This window comes from Amblyomma maculatum, chromosome 1, assembly GCF_055883805.1.
Source record: "Amblyomma maculatum isolate TAMU_Amacu chromosome 1, ASM5588380v1, whole genome shotgun sequence".
Taxonomy (NCBI): domain Eukaryota; kingdom Metazoa; phylum Arthropoda; class Arachnida; order Ixodida; family Ixodidae; genus Amblyomma; species Amblyomma maculatum.
Window position 1 is genome coordinate 210,014,701 of NC_139344.1, and position 20,421 is coordinate 210,035,121.

At 47.0% G+C, this 20,421-nt stretch overlaps 1 protein-coding gene across 2 annotated transcripts in view; it reads right to left on the reverse strand.

Moving 5' to 3' along the window:
• Positions 1-625: 625 nt before the first annotated feature.
• LOC146205496 (T-box protein H15-like) overlaps positions 626-20,421 on the reverse strand; it is a 93,550-nt gene continuing 73,754 nt past the window's right edge. The window contains exons 3-7 of one of the 2 annotated variants that reach the window (XM_084590214.1): positions 8,355-8,628; positions 6,440-6,610; positions 5,620-5,696; positions 3,414-3,523; positions 626-1,752 (exon numbers count right to left, since the gene is read on the reverse strand). In XM_084590214.1, the coding sequence (XP_084446340.1) occupies positions 1,301-1,752; positions 3,414-3,523; positions 5,620-5,696; positions 6,440-6,610; positions 8,355-8,628 (1,084 nt within the window). In that variant the 3' untranslated portion in view covers positions 626-1,300. Of the gene's footprint in view, positions 1,756-3,413; positions 3,524-5,619; positions 5,697-6,439; positions 6,611-8,354; positions 8,629-20,421 lie in introns of both variants that reach the window. The other variant, XM_084590213.1, reaches the window with a different exon arrangement.

Below are 20,421 nucleotides of genomic sequence, written 5' to 3' on the forward strand. Positions count from 1 at the left end.
TCTGCAGCTGCAGGAATAAAAGTTAGGACAGTTCTTGATACGGCTGCTGTTGACGTCAGGTATGCACTGTTTTAGGAAATAGCTCACAGACGGCGCCTTCAGTGGCTAACCCTGATTGTGAAAAGGTAGTAGAATCTATTTCTTGACAACAACTCTGTACGCACTCCATTTTTCGAGCTATTCGCCTAACTGAAACTACTTTTGCTTTGGACTTACAAATGAGAAGCGACGACTACTCAGCCCATGTATCAGCCGCTTGAATTAACAGCCACAGTTTGCTGTTCATCACTTGTAGCACCACTCTCCACCATATTGATTTTAACAAGTAGGCAACGCAATAAACACGCAGGCAAAGAAGATCCGAAAACTCCATGCTAAGCTAAAGCAAGAGAAGGATTGTGATTTCGATTTCCTCCCAAACATTCGGCTTTGAGCAGGCAGCGAAGACGCCCGAGCGAAATAAATTGAAGATGGAAGCCAGGACATTCTGTTGACGTAAAACAAGACATGCAGACATTGTTAATAAAAACAGCGCGAACAGGAAGACACGCTGTTTTGATTAACAATGGATGTTTACCAACTCGCCCAACAAAGTATCTTGGTAGGACATGCAGAGCTCCTTCAGTGCTTCTCTCTTCCCCGACGTAGGAAGCTACGGCAGCTGGAAAGTGTGCGCCACACTGGCATGGACATCCCAGCAGGCATCTACATCGCGACCTCCACCGCTCAAGAAGAGAAATTAATCCAATGTCCACCAGCTCTGGTCTCTAAAGGTCTTTGAGAAGTTAATAGTTCGAGACGCTACATCGGCGTTCCTTCAGGCAGGACGCATAACAAGCACGCACTTTTTGTGCCGGCAGTCAAGCATCAAGCATCATTTTCAGGGACAAACAAGGAAATGTCATCACAAAGTCAAATTTAAAACGGCGCGTGAGCCGATAATAGTCCACCCGTAACAGTGCCAAGCTATCAGAAGCCGAGGCATAAAAACGCGACATTACTTTGTGCACAAAAGACAGTAAAAAAAAAAAAAATCGAGGTGATTCCAGCCGACGACGCCAGGTTCTGGATATCGGCAAACTCGGAAACAGCGGCGTATCGTTAGCATCATTTTACATCACGCCGTGTCTGCGAGCTGGGAAACACGTCGTACATCATGTATGTACCATTGTCAAGGGCAGTTCAGTTCCAAGTTCTTGACAAGGGCATGGCTGTACAGATGCGGAACTATCGTTTGTTCATTGCACTGGCACACATTGGCGCACACCGGGCACACTTGATTGCTGTAGCCGCACACCGTTCACACTTGCGGTGCGGCGGCGTCGTACTCGACGGGGCTGCCTTCGCGTGGTCCCGCGGCGGCGCCGAGCAGCCTCGGGTGGAAGTAGGGGTGGAACTTGAGGCCCGGGTAAGCGGCGGAGGCCGCCGTGCGCGGTGGGTACAGCGGCGGCCCAGGTGAGCTGGCGCTGGGCGCTGCACGGCCCGTCGCCGAGGGCGACGTGGGCGGCGGCGGACATGGGGAGCGCGCCGGCGGCACGGGCACCGTCGTCGCCGCGCCGGCCATCGGGAAGGGCGGGAACAGCGTGCGCGGGAAGCCCAGGTAGAGGCCAGGGAGCGCGTGCAGCTGCTGCTGCTGGGCGTTCATGAGCGCCGTCAGGTCGGCCATGGCCATGGGCATGGGGGGCATCTTCCAAGGGGACGCGCCGTTGGCCAACAACAGCAGCTCGCTGCCCGTCGGCAATCGACCCAGTGCTGCTGCACGCACGCGCGCACGCTCAGTGCCACATTGCAACTTGGCTCTCAAGGCACCGCAGTAATCGTGTGCGTGTTTCTGGGGGAAGGGGGAGGGGGGCAAGAAAGACCATACCGCCACAGAAGACTGGGCGGCTGTTGAAAACCAAGGGCAGGCTACAACAGTGACATATCTGTCGTATACGATGCGCGCCTGTGTTCCTTGGGAGAGCAGAAGCCCGACAGAACGAGACCCTGCAGCTTTAAAGTGGGCGAAGCAAAGCGGCCGCTCTCATTTTTATACGGCAGCATTGCCACTTATGAGGAGAGAGAGGGGATATCAGTGACAGAAAAGGTGGAGAAGTCGATCGGAGAAACATTCCTCCGAACGCAAACGTATAAGATTGGTGATGACATAAAACCTAAGGTGCATGCAGTGTTCAAGACGACATCGAAAGCTTATGTGCTCTTGGGAAAGCAGACATCTGAACCTTGCATTTGAATGTAGCATATTTCTCAGCTCCTTTACTTAGAAATGACACTCACTAATAATCATAAGCTGTACATGCGCGCTTGACGTCCTGTCCTTTCTCCCTATTGCTACCCTCTTTTTATTTCCCCTCACTATTTACTCGCTGTCGCTTTGCTTCAGCTGGCCGCAGCTCAGGAGCTTCAGTATACGATAGCAGATGTCACGGTTGGCAAAAACATTTTGGGTCCTTTCTGGTTTGTAAAAAGGCCGCTTATTACTACTTGGAAAAGTTGCAGCTCGGAAGGGCAAACTTGATGAGAGTTACTCGTATTTGGTCTCTTTTTTTTTTTTTTTTTTTACTTCGTTCTTGTATGAATCACATGCCCGAGCGTTTCAATGATATGGTGAAAACGCGAGCAATGAGGTGGGTGGAGGAAAGAGCTTTACCAAAAGCAACAAGACGCACTGCTTGAATGTCCCTAAGCCTCCTTTCGTTAAATCTGTCGTTTGTCTGCCTCTGAATACTGTGAAAAAAATTCCTAAAATCATCGAGTTCAGCCCATTAGATATCTAAATGAAATTATCGACCAGAAAGTTATTCACGCTAACACTGTCCTTTTAACAATCATCATCATCGTCGTCATCATAATCGTTATCATCATCAGCCGGACTATACCACTGCAGGACGACGGCCTCTCCCATTTTCTCCCAATTAACCCGGTCCTGTGCTAGCTGCATCGACCTTTCAACAATGTACCGGCGAAAATGCAATAAAACTAAACGTCTTCATCGCGAAAGAAATTATGACATGAATAATAATGAGCCTAATGCTTTTTTTTTTTCCTTTTTTTAGTCTTTGCTTCAAGTTCTAATTCCTGAATCGTTCGAGAAAATTTCTAGACTAATCAGTCCTCTGGTAAAGTAGACACATGCCGAAGCAGAAAGCGCCGTACGTTTTTAATTCGCCTTCAGAACTGCCGAGCAATGGAGCCAGACGACAGGACGGCGCCGTTACCGATTTCATGCTTACACTTGCTCTCGCTTATGGGAGAGGGTGCGATTTCTGTTGTTTCCCCCCCCCCCCCCCCCCTCATAGTGTAACTAGTTTGACGCTTTCGAAGTTTCTTGTAATGGACATACCGTCCGAGGTGGATCAGTGCGTTGTGTTCGATTCGCGAACTCGTAAGTCGAGCATAAGCGGTTCACGTACCTCCAGCAGTTGCAAGGAATTGGTGCTCTGGCGGCAGGTCTCCGGTCATAAAGGCCCTGAACGGCGAATGTCGAAAAGCATGTTCCCGGAGCAAAGTCTCCACAGATTCCCTGAAAAAACAAAACAAAAAAGAGGTATATTGGTGATTCTTTTTATTAACCTCCGATAAATGTACGTTCAAATATGACGCTGTTATTATTTGCTTCAGTGACGTTCCATTCACAAAATCTTCCCTTTTTTCGGGAATATTGGGTCAAAGATTCGGACTAAAGAGAATTTTGAGACTATTTTTATAATGGAGTTTTTTTTTTTTTTCTTTTGAAGGCGATACAAACTGCCTCGGTAAGCTCCTGCCTTTAATGCGCGACATAGATGATGATGCGGGCACGTTTAGGCTGTTTTCTGGGCAGAACAGAATGAAGGCAGTTCTATGTACTTTGGTCATCCTATCGGAGCCTCGGGCGTCCTTGTCTTTGCCTAGCCCTGTCTTTGGTGGCGCGTTTCTCATGGCGCTACTGCACCAACCAGATTCAATACGTTGCGCCAATTACCGCACCATTCGCAAGTTTGCGGCTTACCACTTTCGTTCAGCGACCTATATATATGACACTGGTACCTTTATTATATATATTTTTTTCCAGTTCGTAAAGTTAGAATGTCGACCTGTGCGATGCACCGACCACTTTCAGAGCTTTGATAAGAAGGGCATTATGGATTGATGAAGTTCGAAAGTGGATGGCTAACAACTTCTCTCACGGTTCGCCATTGACTATTTAAATACGTGGTCGAGCGCAGAAAAGAAAACACAAACATGCGCAACCGGTAGTACTTTGCGAATTCCTGAACTTTGGCCTTTAACCTGACAGAGACAAAAAGCGCGGAATAATAAAAAAAAAAGCCATAATATAACGCAAGGAAACGCGCAGAAATTTTCTAAATTGCGGCAGGGTTAAATGTTTTCAGGCTTTCTCTAGCCTTATAGCAAGATAATTTTCAGCTATATGCATGGAACAGCACCGACTTGCTTCTCGAGCAGCATTCTCGAAGCATACGCTCATCACTTCCACGACCACGAATGTCGTGCACGTGGTTCTGACCCTCCGCCCTCCTTCCTATGATCGTCGTGAACCGACAGTGCAGGCGAGCCATCAGTCACACATGTAAGGCTCCTAACAAACGCATTGTAGCCGCGCTGGCCACGGCTGCCAGAGTCTATAAACTATAAACAGTTTAGTGGCTCAGAATTTCTCTCCGCGCCCTGCCGATATATTTGCGTCTATGAGGTTTGATGGGAACGCATTGTTTGTCATTTTATAGTTAATATTTTCTACCCTGTTCCCGCACCGAAATGAATAAGCGGCTCGTAGTCCCCACAGTAATTTTCTTCCCCATTCCTTCTTACCTCGTCTTTGGGTGCTCTGTCTTTGCGATCGTTTGAGTGATATCTAACTGTGAGAAAAATAAAATGAATGTGCATTGCGTTGTTTACGCCTGGGTCTCTTTGCCAGAGGCATTGAATTCAAAACCTGAGATGAGCTTTCTTCAGGGAAAAAAAAAATTTACAAGAGTTAAACGCTGCTGAACCAAATATTGAGCGAAAGCATCAGCTGCAGGGGACCGAACGTTCTTCTCTTTTTCTGCTTCCTCAGCCCACGTATAAAGCCCCGCTTTAACCGAGCCGTATGAACGCACCTTAGTGGCCTATAGGGGTAGCGTGAATGCTAGGGTCCTAGCAGGCTGATTCTGACTCGTATGGCTGACCCGAGCCAGGGCCTGATTTATCCAACTGTATGACGTCACTCCGTCTGTAGCGCTCCTCGCGGAAGGAGCGGGAGTTAGGCCGCCGTTGGTGTGCACCGCCTCGCATGGCTGACGGCGCGAGTTGGGCCCCCGGTTTTTGCGGCAGATGGCATGACGTCACTCCGTCTGCAGCGCTCCTCGCGGAAGGAGCGGGAGTTAGGCCGCGTTGGTATGCACCGCCTCGCTACGCTGAAGGCTTGAAAGTGCAAGCAGTATTGCTTTCGCAATAAAAATAGCATTAACGTTAAGATCAACATAATTCCATTTCCCCCTGAGTATGAAGACCGCGCAAGAGCGCCCTAAAAAGGTATGCATTGCTAAAGAAACGAAGTATAAACTTGTTCAAGCCAAACAACATGCACTGCATGGGAGCACCTTCACAGGAATGAATGTTTGTGCAGCTTACCCTTCTAGGTCCGTCAGTCTTGACGAATCTCTGAAGCCCTTTGCAAATGGATTGCTGTCTATTTTTAGCTTAGTTATCTGAAAAACAGAACAAAACGCAGGAGCGCTGTTTTATTACATGTCCCAAAAGGCGTGAGAAATTTGGGTGGGTCATCGCGAAATATCGCTGCCACGACACCGAAAGAGTCATTTTCTCAATTCCACCCATCTCTCGCGCGAGTTTTTCCGAACCACCGCGTTATGTGCAGTTGTCGTCGCACACGAAGGACGACTCTACTGAACTCAAGCTTCGTCACATGTCGGCTATATATAGCTGGCACACATCAGAAAAGTGAATTCGAAATGAGGGCCTCGTTATGATACATGAATGAAAGAAGCCAACGGTCGGCGAGACCAAACAAAGCGGTAGGGATTGTTTCATTTCTCTCTCTCTCTCACTCTCTCTCTCTCTCTCTCTATATATATATATATATATATATATATATATATATATATATATATATATATATGCGCATGATTATAGATCGACTGCTATAGCACTATTTGCGGTTTGTGTGGTGTGTTAGAAGAAGCCGCAGCAAAATGCCGCTCGACACAATATGAATTGAATTACTTTTCCGGAAATGAAGACGCTAATGATTATATGAACTTATTGCGAGAAAGACTCAAATTTAATTATTCGAAATGGGTTCCAAGTCCAGAGTGGTTTGCAGCCATTTTCTGTATGCTTTAATATCCAACACAGCAACTGTGAAACCGTCGCATTTGCCTCTTTAGCGCCACCAATTAATGCCATAGGACGAAAAAAGGAGCGCACTTACTAGTTGATTTTGATAAGCTGTGACGGCGGTGAATACTGTTTCCGGGAAGATGTACGTGCGAAACTGCTCAGCTTCGAGGTCTGTTATGACTGGCGGATTTGAGCAGCAATCCGGCCGCAGCTTGACCAAGTGGATCCGTGGTTGGTACTTGTGCATCGAGTTCAGTACGATCTAGAACGGACAAAAGCACGAATTCACATATAGCTGCGACGAAAGGATATAACTGCGTTAATACTCTGCGAAGGCCCACTCCGGAGACCTTCTTCTGAAGAGCGTGCCTGGTGAACGTTCTTGAGATCATATTTGTTGTGGTGTGCATGACCCAGACGTGAAAGTTATGCCCCATACCTGAGGTTTGCTGTCGTGTTATACGTATTGTACTGTGGGACCCGGCCTTCTCAGTGGTGCATGCTCACTAACCCACGGAAGCGAGGCGATATGTTCCACAAGCGTATATTTTCACAAGATAGCATGTCTGGGCGCAGAAGGCTCTCGGCAGCTATACTTCAATGCCAAATAAAATTTCTCGTCGAAAACAGTCTGTTTCTTAAGAATGGAGCAAGCTATTGAGCGAATAGACCGTATACGCCAATAAGAAAAAAAAAACTGTGAAAAACAAACATTTTAGAGACGGGGACAGGGCAGGCGCAGACTCGCAACTGATTTTACCTGACAAGAAACTGTTTTCTTTACGACACATGATGGCACACGTATCGCTTCACATACCATCCTCTCTCTTGCGTATAAAACAGGCCTCGGCAACGCCATGCGCCAATTGGTCACGGCTCTTCCTGAGGATTTTTGTCCTCTTCACCAAATGCAGGCATGACTTGTTATGAGCCCCCCTCGAGCAGTCGCTGCAATGCAGGGCTAAATTAGGTCCTGTTTTATTTGTTATCGAACGCTAGTGTTTCCTTAGCCGTTCTTTTACACAAACGACTCATTTGGCCAATACATTCAGCCCCTAGTCTGTTCTCTGTGTGATTTCTTCCGCGATACAACCATTTCCCGAATGAGGACAGCCTTGCATATTCACCAGAGCAAGTGTCGCGCATTTAACCTTTCTTAGTGTGAGCGCATGTGCTATAATGTCGGTGTCGCGTCAAGTCGCTGACGTTATTAATGTGCAAGCATATATAAGGCCCACCGCAACAAAAGTCCGCCATCGCAGAAAAAAAAAAAAAAGGCGTCACAAAGTCTGCGAGTTCAAGACAAGGTCAACCAAGATATAACTAATAACAAAATGTACTGACAACCGGTGCCGATACTTATTTATTTATTTATTTATTTATTTATTTATTTATTTATTTATTTATTTATTTATTTATACTGCTATCCCAGTGTAGGGATTTTAGAAGGGTGGGAATACAAACTAAGCAGTTTAACAAAACAGGCAAAAATCACCAATAATTACAGTGCAAGAGAAAGCTCTTCTGCAAAATTAGGAATAGAACCAAACATATACAACACAGTGAAATAACAAATGCAATAAAAAGAAACTAGGTGATATGTTGCGAGAACAACGTCAGTGATGGCTGCAGCACCTCATTGTTATTGAGGTTATTCCAATCGGAAATAGTTCGTGGAAGGAATGAGTATTTAAAGCAGTTATTTCGAACGCGAAAAGGAGTTAAAGTTAGCTGGTGTCGTTGTCGGGTCACTAATTAAATCCAGTCACTAATTAAAACCGATTAATACCTGAAATAGTTAATAATTGACAAACGAAGCAATAAAACATAATTACCACAATTAGCATTACTACTATTTGTAATTATTATTAATTATGAACGCTAAATGGATACCAGTTATAACACTGACAGCGTTATTTGACTTCACAACAAAATGCTTTCTAGTTAACCGCACGAAGTCCCTGAAGTGCCCCAGCAATTTTTGAGTGAGGGCGTAAATCACTCACGTGTCCCTGCTTGTCCATTTCGTTGTTGGTGAGTTTGACCTTCTCGAAGGAGACGACTTGCTTGCGCAGCTGGTCCCCCGTGAAGGGGCAGTCGGGGTGCGCGTAGAGACGCGCCGGAGACGGCGGGTCCGCCTTGCCGGCCACCAGCCACGACGAGCGGTGGTACGCGTACCGGTACCGCTTGTTGTCCACCGGGACGATGTCCAAGAGTACCACGTAGCGCCCGTCAGGATGCAGGCCGTTGAAAGAAACGCGTAGCGTGGGAAACATCCTCCTGCAGCAGAACCAAGGTATGTGCGAAAAATTCAGGATGCAAAACGTCTAACACGTTGAACACGTCGAACACATTAGGAAGAGCGTTATGCGAAGTCCCACACCGCACAATAACCTGCAGGTGTATGTAAACCGTCCGTCGAGGTTATGGGCCCCAGCAGAGTTGTTTCGCGGTAGAGTGTCTCTGCCGGGCAAAAAAAAAAAAAAAAAAAAAAAGAAATAAAGGCCAGCGCTATTGCGGATACAAAGGGCCGATGGGGTCGACTTTCCTCTTTTTTTTTTTTTTTTTTTTTGCGTCAGTAGGACTGCATGCTCGATCCAAAGATATAAGCCGGCAACACAGTCCTTTTTAGTATGTATAGCTATTGATTTCTTCACCTGCATTCACCGCGTCAGAACCAGGTGCCATACTCATATTTCAGGAGCGAAATTAAAGAAGAGATCCACTCCGGTGAGAAATTTTACACAAGAAAACCATGTTGAGCCCAATTTTGTTTTTTCGAAAAAATGTTCTGGAATTCCACAGTTCAAATGGAACTGCCCCCCTCCTAAAATAACCTATAAATAAGTGCCTCCAGGGTCACTATATAAACCGCTTTCAGCACGGCGCGAGGCCACCTTGTGCGTGTGGGAAACCTTAACCGAACCGCTCATGACGCAGCCTGACCGCTCGACGACCACGGGCCTATACGGTATCTTCAGAAGGTGCAAAGTTGAACCGATATTTTTTGGACAGGTGTGGGCTATGCGAACGAATACGCCTCCAATTGTGCCCACGTCACGCATACAGGGAAAATGCGTCTGGATGCTTCTTATTTTCCCCGGACCCTCAGCAAGGAGTCGGGTTCACTGAAGCCCCGCCATATTCACGATCTCGCGCAGCATGCCCAACTCAACTTCGATAATGGCTGTGCAGTGCGCGCAGTTTTGATGCTGGTCGCTTGCTCTGGATGAATGCCCACGCTATATGGCTGCAGGGTATACGGCGCGCGAATATGAAACGTGTATAAGAAAAATATCTCCTTTCCCTGCAGCAGGCTTCTGGACGCCCGCAAATGCGTTGTGTGTGTTCTTGTTTCGAATTCCGGCTCCGCAGGTCTACGCTAATACGTCTCCGGCAAGCTAAAATGGCTCCCGTTTGCACCTCCCATTCCGGATCCTCGTTCACGCACATGCACTTTGCTACTCAATCACTAATTCATTAATCTGTACATCGATTGTTTCGCACATACTCACTTGCGCACAGAGACAAACCTTATATTTATGAACCGCTGATGATTGTTCAGGGAGATGTTAATAAACATCGAAGGTGCTTTCCCCTTAAATTCAAATGAACGTTATCCATTTTTTGATCACCTTAGATTTCGGCAAATTTTTAAGCGCTGTACAGAAAAAAAAAATAATGGTCTGGACCTGCCAATTTTGCCTGAAATAAAGACTTACATAAACTGAAAAGTACCGAGGAAAAGATTCACCGGCAAGACCTTAATATATCTTGTCAGAATTGATAAGACTGAATATTTACTTATTTTTGCAGCGCTTAACTTATGAACCAATCAATTTTCCCCGAAAAAACCACCGCGAAGAAAGTTGTTTTCAGTTTTCTGAGAGTAGCAGTCTACTGTACGTAATGCGTAAATGCTGATGACGTGCGACAAAATTTTAGCGTTCATGCAGCAGCGCTCAAAACTTTAAACTTTACGAAATTTTCAAAAACGACTTCTTCTATCTCTTGTAATATACGATTTGTTTTTTTCCTCGTGAAAACATTTCTTCCCATAAATTCCCCTCCCTTTTCCGTTCGATAAAACGTTTTCCTCATCATCCGCATTTAATATAAAAATTCCATTGGATATATATGCATGCATGCATACGTCCGTACATACATACATACATACATACATACATACATACATACATACATACATACATACATACATACATACATACATACATACATACATACATACATACATACATACATACATACATACATACATACATACGCACGTCCGCGCACGCGCACACACACACACACACACGCACATACATACATACATACATACATACATACATACATACATACATACATACATACATACATACATACATACATACATACATACATACATACATACATACATACATACATACATACGTACGTACGTACGTACGTACGTACGTACGTACGTACATACATACATACATACATTGCTCACAACGCCTATGCCGGATTTTCTGAAGGATACGGCGTTAACACTTTCCGCGTTAGTAATGTAATCATGAGATAATTGATTAGAGATTTGAAGAAAAAATAACCACATGCCGCCGGTGGGACCATAATCCGCGATCTACGAATTTCGCGTCCGGTGCTCTACCAACTGGGCTACGGCGATGGCTGTTCAGTCTTCTACTCCCGCAGATGCTCATGTTGCGTGTGACCTGTCCGTGAGAATGTTCACGCGGCGCTCTTAATTGTTCATGGCGGTGTGGGCCCGTATTCCGAGTTTGCGTAGTTTCCAGAAGTGTCGTTATCCCTGAGCTCGGTCGTCTGATAGGTGAAAACGCCAGAACCGGACGTCACTACAAGTTCTAGTTTAGGCGTTTCCACCAATCAGGTGACACGAAGATAACGACACTTCTGAAAGGCAGGCCAACTCGGAGAAACTTGATCTGACGGGGAGGACTTGAGCTATGCGATGAGCATGGCGATAAGCCTCTTATGCCTATGACGTCATGCATGCTGTCATATTCGGGGTGCTTGTCAGGCTGATAAGCAAACAAATATAGGGAAATGAGGAGCATACACATGAAGAGCGTCAGAGACTAACGCCAAGGAAATCATAGGGGATTGTGTGTGTGTGTGTGTGTGTGTGTGTGTGTGTGTGTGTGTGTGTGTGTGTGTGTGTGTGTGTGTGTGTGTGTGTGTGTGTGTGTGTGTGTGTGTGTGTGTGTGTGTGTGTGTGTGTGTGTGTGTGTGTGTGTGTGTGTGTGTGTGTGTGTGTGTGTGTGTGTGTGTGTGTGTGTGTGTGTGTGTGTGTGTGTGTGTGTGTGTGTGTGTGTGTGTGTGTGTGTGTGTGTGTGTGTGTGTGTGTGTGTGTGTGTGTGTGTGTGTGTTTTTGCGTGCGTGCGTGCGCGTGCGCGCCGGTTGCATGGCGCCACAAAACAGTGCAAACTTTAGGATATTAACAATGTTATCTCGTCGTGATGACAAATAGGTAGGTCAGCAATATTTGTATAAATTAAAATAAATGGTTCTGGTGCTCAGTAGCGGGTCTGAATGCTCTTGATAACGTTTAGTATGTAGTATGCGCATCGCAAAATGTGCGGATTATAAAAACATGCGAAAATCTGGATGGAAGGCTAGGGCAATTAGACAGACGAGCAAATCGTTATGCAGAAACAAAGCACGTACGAGAGACGGCGAGGCACAACAAGCAGAGATACAGGACGCTGCTTATCGTTTCTCCTCGTGTGTGGGCGCTGTTCCTCGCTCCGTGTCCCATAATTCAGCAACTTTTCCCAACTCTTCCGTTGTACACTACATGTACGTGCATACTGACGTCGCCAAGCACAATGGACATATCGCCATGAATCTAAAAGAGATTGTGAAAAGAGCACTCAGTGCGTCCGTAAACTACCCCCCCCCCCCCCCCCCCCCCCACTCCCCCGCTGCAGATGTTGCTGTCGTCTTTGTGATCCACGGCGTTTCTACAGAAGTTGTTGCTAGCGTTTCGATAGGATAATCAAGGGGCACTGACTCGTTAAGCGAGAGAAACGCAGCACGTTTACAGCAAAAGCCAAAAGTAAACAAGCACAAGGTGATTGACGGCTTCGACTTATAGTATAAATGTGCTGCTGATTCCGTAAAACATATTAGGGCTTAAATATAATTAGGCTCGGTTGTGTCTGTAAAATTCTATTTGCACATCTCGTTGGAACGTACCGCAGAGCTTTGTACACTGACTCCCACGATTCTATGGGGATGTCGAGAAAACGTATACGAGATACAGAAATGTGAAATATATAGGCCCCGGTTAATGGCCGGGGCTCGTTTTGAAGAGAGGAATCGGGGGAGCAGAGCCGAAGATGAGTATTAGGAAGTGCCCGCATGTGCGTCTGTCAAGAAAGAAATTGATTTTGACGTTTTCAGTGTAATCAAATGTGAAATGGTAAATTTTGCTTTGTTCTTGATTTCTTCCGCGTATGTCCCATCCGTGCGCTTAATTCGCGTCGGACGCACAAATAAATATCTGCAATTGGCGAATCTCTTCGCAGCACTGTCGTCGCGGTTCAGAATAGACGCACTGTAAAAAAAAAAAAAAAAAAAAAAAAAAAAAGATGTCACTGCAGAAACTGCATCGGGAGAAAGCGAAAGCATTAGCGTTGCCGCGAAGCTTTTGTAATTTCTGTTATTTTACTTATTATTTCTTTACTTTTAATTTTTATTAATTTATTTTATTTGTTACTTTTGTTCTTGTTTTTACGCTATTGTTATTATTATTAATTACCATCATCACTTATTGTCATTACTTATTTTTACATAGCCTACTGATGCTTTAGTAATTGGTTTAGAGTAACGAAAAGGGGTATACCATCTGTCACACTTTCTCGGTGGACACCCGAGTGCGTATTCCGAGTCATCATTTTCATGTGCCGTTATCTCCTTGGTCTCCAGTTATGTGATTGGTGGAAACACTGGAACCGGATAACAGTTACACTTCCGGCTCCGATGCTTCCACCAATCAGGTGACCTGAGGTAAACGAGATAATGGCACTAAAACGATGCAAACTCGGAATACAGATCATGTACCGTCGTGGCTTCACATTTAGCGTCCACATTTGGCCTTGCCAACAGTATCGGGATGTTTAGCGCGGCAGTGCTGTTTTGTGCAATCCTTGTTACAGTTATACTGAGAGCCAAGGCCATCCTGCTGTGCTTGCTGCAGAGTCCCGTGTTATCGCGTAGGCGGCGGGAGTTGCCACTGTCCGTGCTTGTTTGCTTTCGTTCGATGCGTCCGCTCTGGAATTCGCGTGTCACTAGGCGTCCGCGCGCTCACACGACTATATTATATGTACTGCTACCTTAAGCAGTTAGTTGTACTTTACAATTTTCATTCATTGTTTCCATTCTAATATACGCTTCGTCTTTCAGTAATGTTATTTGTGCGTCATATTTATCCTGCTGTTTCCTTTGTAGCAGCATTGTGTTTTTTTTTTTCTTCCGCATATATGTAGTACTGATTTTTCACGCTGAAATCAGGGTTCCATAAAGACATCAACGAGCACACATGGATATATTTAACAATCCAGTTATCAAACTAGCAGAACAAAACAAAGCTACTTTGTTTTCATTAATCGCCACATATTGTTACTTCTAAAATTATCCACTGGCGCTGGTCTTTCTTGTATGGCTGAGCTTTGCTTAAGCGGGCGAGACGTGGTGACGACGAAGTTGGGCTCGAGGCGAGTGCTGGCTCGTGTTCTCGGAGCGCGAGAGCGGGCGTTCGATCGAGCCGAACGGTGACGGGGACCATGAGCTGCCGGAGGTGGACCGCGCTGTCGGCGCTGGTGATTCTTTTCGCCGCGGTGGCCGTGCCCGTACTGCTGGCGGGCAGCGATGCACCGGACGAGGAGCAGCCGGGGCAGCCGGGACAACCGGCCGTCGCCTCGGAGCCGACAGCCGCTGGGGCCAACATGGACGAGAACGAGCGGCCAGAGGAGCAGCAGCCTCCTGACCAGCAGCAGCAGGAGCAGGCAGGCGAGCCCTTGGCCAGGGGCGAGGGGATGCAGGAGCCTGCTGCCGCCCGCGCCGCCGGCGTTGCGGACAGCTGTGGGGACTGCTCCGGGTTTTGCGAGGCCAAGAGCGTCGACGACGACGACAAGTATGTCTGCTATCTAGGACTCGCTGGGGGCCCCAAGATGCCCAAGCGCTGGTAGTCGCGACCTTTCGATGCTCATGCGGGTGGCACACTTAGGCCAGTCAAAACGCAGTTCGACTTGGTCGAGGTGCTAAGAGGGCTCTGTACGACGTAACTGGTGTCGCCTGTCGTAACCGAAATCTCCATCCTTCACTTATGAGCAACGCTGGAAAGATGATTGGCTTGAACCGTAATGGTTTGGTTTGTGGGGTTTAACGTCCCAAAGCGACTCAGGCTATGAGAGACGCCGTAGTGGAGGACTCCGGAAATTTCGACCACCTGGGGTTCTTTAACGTGCACTGACATCGCACAGCACACGGGCGCCTTGCTTTTCGCCTCCATCGAAAAGCGGCCGCCGAGGCCGGGATTCGATCCCGCGTCCTTGGGAACAGTAGTCTAGCGCCGTAACCACTGCGCCACCCCGGCGGGGTCTTGAACCGTAATGAAAGCGTGGTTATGACGGTTGTGGTAGTGGCTTGGCTTTCGCTTTCGAAAGTGGCGGTCACAGCTCACGTGTCCTAGCCGGGAGTTACATTATAGTTATAAACGTAGCGAAAAGAAAATCGATGTTCCAATCATCTTGAGACAGGACTGGCATCTGTTGCGTAGCCCTTGAGTTGCAGGACGCTAACCAATCGCGCCGCCCTGGGAGTGAAACCATGCCTATCACTGCAGGTTACAGTAGAGATCGAAAACTCGCGTTATGAACGAGACCAGTTCGGAAAGCGAACTGCAGGTCGCCCTTAAAAGTGTAAACGGCGAGCGCCGTTCGCATGCCCTTCGCTACTCGCAAAGAGAACTCCGGGCAAGAAATTAATTTAATACCGAGTAGTATAATTTTAAGGTTTGTTTATGGTGTTTCATGCGCAAAGCGACTCAGGCTATGACAGACGCCGTAGTGGAGGGCTCTGGAAGTTTCGACCACTCGGAGTTCATTAACGTGTACTGAGCTTAATTTTCGTCTCCATCGAAAAGCGGCCGCCGCCGCATCCTTGGGTAAACCAGTCGAGTGCCTTAACCACTGCGCCATCGCGGCGGGGCAGTGTCGTTTTAAAACAAAAACAGCAAACCGAAACTTTACCTGTCCGTGGCCAGGGACGATGCTTTGCTTGACTTGTAGATGACGTCACAAAAATTACCAGGAAACATTCGTAAGCTCTATGCACGGTTGAAGTAGAGACTGAAAACGAGTCATTTCATGAATTGCACGAAAACTCCTATAACAAGTGTCAGCGAAGCGGGGAACGATTCTCAACGTGCGGGCAATGCTTGTAATAGCGTCGAAAATGCAGTGTTGTTAGAAATAAGATGAACTCAGGCCACGATAGAACGAAACTTAAAAGTCATTTGCGGCAGAATTCAATTTCGGTTCCCAAACTTTGTGGGAGTAGTCGAGAATAAAAGCAGAAAATAGCAGAATACCCTTACACAGTAGCAGAAAAGTCTCTACCATTAGTATTAGCAATGTTTACTATTCGATTCTGCCGTCAGCATTGCTGCTATGTCGCACACTCCATCCTCCATCTTTACTTCACAAGCACTTCACACGAGTGCTTGATTTCGTAATGATGCCTTACTCTCTGCTTCCCCCTCTTTTTATTACAGGTGATTGGACAATGTTACAAAGTCACTGCCGGTTGCTGGGCGTCTCTCATCAAACTGGCCCGTAGATACGTGGCCACCGGCTGCCCGCAACGGCGTCAAAAATTGTTCTCCGGCTCATTCACGACCCCGTCCGATCCCGGCCTGTGCAAAATCCACAAAACTGTTATTTGTCAAGGAGCCGTTTAAAACTCGAGAAAATAAACTAATTAAGCTTCCCATTTTCGGACCAGAGCGTAACTGTGTTGTCGGGCCTCATTCGCATCGCGCATTCCCTGGGTCTTCTTTTATTCAGCTTGAACCAGCGAGCTTTCGTGGGCCTATGAGTGTTTGTCTCGTAACCCTCAAGTCCTGGGATCGACTTCCACCCCCACTGAAAACTAACTCAATTTTCATTTACGATCAACTAGTTTCCTTTCGTTACAGGAACTTCCTTGAAAAAATTAACATCAATTTCGAGCATTTCGACCTGTTACCCGAATTTTAATGTTCCATCGGGATTTTTCGCTCACAGTCCAATAACGACGCTGACGCCGCCGGATTTTCTGCAACGCTTAACGACATTGCATTAGTCAGTGAATTTGGAGGATGAAGCAATATATAAAGAACTTGCTGGAACGATGTATTGACGGACGGCCGAAAATGGCTCACTGAGTGGAGGCGGGTCAGTATGCGCACATTAAATGTGCTTGAAAAGCAAAGGCAAGGGTGAATAAAAAAAAAAAGAATACAAAACGAACACCCAATTCTCCTGCTGAATTATATTCATCAGCGCCAGTGAACCATATCCATGCACAATGAAGCTGGGTTCAACATTGCAGCTGGTCATTGAGCTCTGGTTCGATGACTGCAGCGTCATCAATGTTTCAGTTTCTACACAAAGGGTACGAGGCCACCGTAGAAGGTATCGTTAGGAGCGGAAAAACAATCAAACTTGCCGCCGCGAACGTCGGCATGAGGAGCCAGGGAAACTCTTATCAAGGAAAGACTTTCGAAAACGACTGCTGGGCGGCTTTCACCGCCTGGTGTTCTTTAATGTGGACTTATATTACACAACGTCCCGCTAGTAGTTTTGCACGTTGCCTTTGTTGAAATTCGGCCGTCGCGGCCAGGATTCGGTGCCGTGTTCGGGGCTCATGGAACGCCACTAAGCCACCGTGGCAGATTTCCCGAATGGCGCATTTTCAGTGCCTGAACCGCGCGCTGAGGTTGCCGGCGCTCTACAGTGGTGGCGTTGAAGCGGTGTAGTATAATACAGAGCACTGGGTCGGCCTTTTCTTTTTCCTTTTTGCTTATTGCTTAGCCGCAAACATGCTGTATTTCCTAGCGAAACCGCACTGACACAAATTTTGCAGCAGGGAACCACGGCGAAAAGGCTCGCCTTTCGAGGTGTGCCACTTAATTGAGACTTTGGCTCCTTGCGCGTTATTGCAGTGCAGGTATACGCAGGTAAGAGCGACGCCAACGCGAACCAGGAGTTTGGCATAGAAGCAGCGCCTCTTTTGTTTCTCCCCGCCACGGTTCGCTCCTTTCGCTGCTGTTTGGCAGCGCGGTGTGCAAACGAATTCTGACACTCTGCTGAGAGACAAGGCCTTTCGACAGCGTACCCGTGCTATCATCATGAAGAGCAAGTGGCCAGCGTGCCTCGGAAGGTGCGGGAGAAGCCATTAAATGGCACACAAGCAGAACAAAGCGGCAAAGGAAAAAAGAAAGAACACCCGGCCGGTGGATCTTCCAACAATAACAAAAGCAGGCACCCAGTGCAGCCAGGCGCGCGAGCAGGGCACGTCAACCGTGATCTCTTCACGTCGTCCATCAGCGCCAATTTTTGCTTAAGTGTTGCTTTCGCTTCGTCGCTTGTGTTTTCATTGCGGGCGAGCCGCCCTTCTTGCCCGCGCTTATTCCCCCGAGTCGTCGTTTGTGCGCACGATGTTATATGCATATCCGTCACATTGCGTTTGCCGAAAAAAAAAAGTATAAATAAAGAGAGTGCTCGCGCCGTACGGCGTCCCGCGCGCTTTCGTCCCCCGTCCTATACTGCGCGCGCTTTTATTTTATCTCGCCACGAAGAAAAAGCAGCCTTTGACGCTGAGTGCTCGCTGGAGACCTGCGGAGTTTAACGCACACGTGTTGCGGCCGCGCGCGCGCACACACACACGCTGGCGCGTGCCTTGGGACGCATGGCTGCAGCATGCGCGCGTTTCCTCGGCTGCACGCGTTTTCGCTGCGAACGCTTTCTTGTGGTCGGCGGTTGCGGGCGCCTTCTTTGTCTTCTCTCTCTTCGTGTGCATTATTCAGGGCGGGCAGCTTTTGACGATGACACTGTGTAGAAGTGAGTGCGCATGCGCCATGCGCCGGCGAACACGAGCGGCCTCTTAGTTTAGTTCGCAGGGATGCCGTTGGTGTGGGGCGAATGAAGAGGGCTCAGATGGTGCCTGAACTCAAGCGCCCTGCGTCAGTGGCCAGTATTGAAGCCATCTCTCCGTATACGAGTTGAAAGCGAAATAGTATACAACATACAAAAACAATGCAGCCGCATCATTTTGATGATTGAGTTTCATAACTGAGGCGGCCCTAATCAACGTGAAAAAAAAAAAAAAGCGCGTAATAGTTTGTAAATAAACCGACCTGGACTCTGTCAAACAGAACCTCTACGCCTCCCTCCTACAAAGTGTCGCACCCAAACGAACCCCGTCTCACTGAGGACCGGTATCGCGGAACGGCAACACAACTCAACGTCCCGAAAGATTAGCTGCACTTACGTGGTATTATAGTCGAAGGCGTCATTGTACGAGAAGGAAGTGGAAAAGAAATCCCTGTGTTCCAGTAACGAGCGATGCTTATTGCTAAACACGGGTGGGGTAGTAGACTCGGATAAGAACGAATCGCTGGCTGGAATTAGTAAGCTGCTTATTTCTTTCGTGCACTTTTCAGACGGTGCTTCGTTATTGTATAGTGCTCATTAACAGAGGCTACAAACATGTTCACCAAGAACGCATCTATCATACCATTACGATCCAATGCCGTTATTTTGCCCCTGAGAGCTAGGGGAAGACGAAATGACGCGACTTCGTTTTCAGTCGTCTTACGCTCTCAGACAGACTCAAGTTTACGCCGCTAGTACTAGGTTATATATAAAAACAAACGCTCTCCTTAGGCTTCTATTTTGACAACACAGCTTGTCGAGTAAGTTGACGATAATAAGCATGTCTAACTAAGCGTCAAAAAAAAAAAAAAAAAAAGACACGAAATATGCATGCAGCTGCATGTGTGGTTTGGTTTGGTTTATGGGGTTTAAAGTCCCAAAGCGACTTGGGCTATCGAGACTCCGTAGTGGAGGGCTCCGGAAATTTCGACCCCCTGCGGCTCTTTAACGTGTACTGACGTCGCACAGCGCACGGGCGCCTTACTTTTCGCCTCCATCGAGAAGCTGCCGACGCGGCCGGGATTCGATCCCTCGTCCTTGCGTTCAGCATTCGAGCGCAGTACTCAGCTATCGCGGCGGGGCACATCAGCATTTATATTCGTTATGCACAGGACATCTAACAAAAAATAGTTAATCAGTTTAAACTAAACGCGTAATTTGAATCACTCTGAACAAGTTCTAGTGATCCATCGCGGGACAATACGTATTTGTCAAGACGCTTTTTTAACGTTCCTGCAAACTTAGTTTAATTTATAATAGGCGTAATTTTAGTATTGCGATTGCACATAACAGAGAAAAGATATGAAACAAGCTGTCTCTATTTTTTTCTCGCTCGTTCACGGCGAGTATGGGATTCGCTTAGGACGGGGACCATTGACCGCAAGGAAATATTTGATTCAATTGGGAATATTCGCAACAAATGGGGTAAGTAAATGTGCCGTAACACTGAGAAGTAATACCTGACCCCCTCCCCCCCCCCCCCACTCCCCGCCCCTTTCCCTCCACCAACCGCGCCCCTTATTTCCTGCTAAACTTACGCTGAACAACACTATATAAAGCAGCCAGATACGAACTTTTCACACAGGTATATTTAATAATGTTTTTTCGGCAAGCAGTGCGTGATTGCGGCTACGCCAAATGCGATTTTTCTAAACTTCCGAATATCAAATCACGCTTTGTTCCATTTGACTCTCGAACGATGAGTCAGTGGATGCTCCAGATGATTCGAATTGAATTTGTTGTCAAGTTTTTGAATAAGTTTCTGATAATTACCAGAAATTTCGAATAAATCATGACGACCTTTGCGGACGATGTTAGAAAAAAAAAAAATGAGGGGTTCATTGTT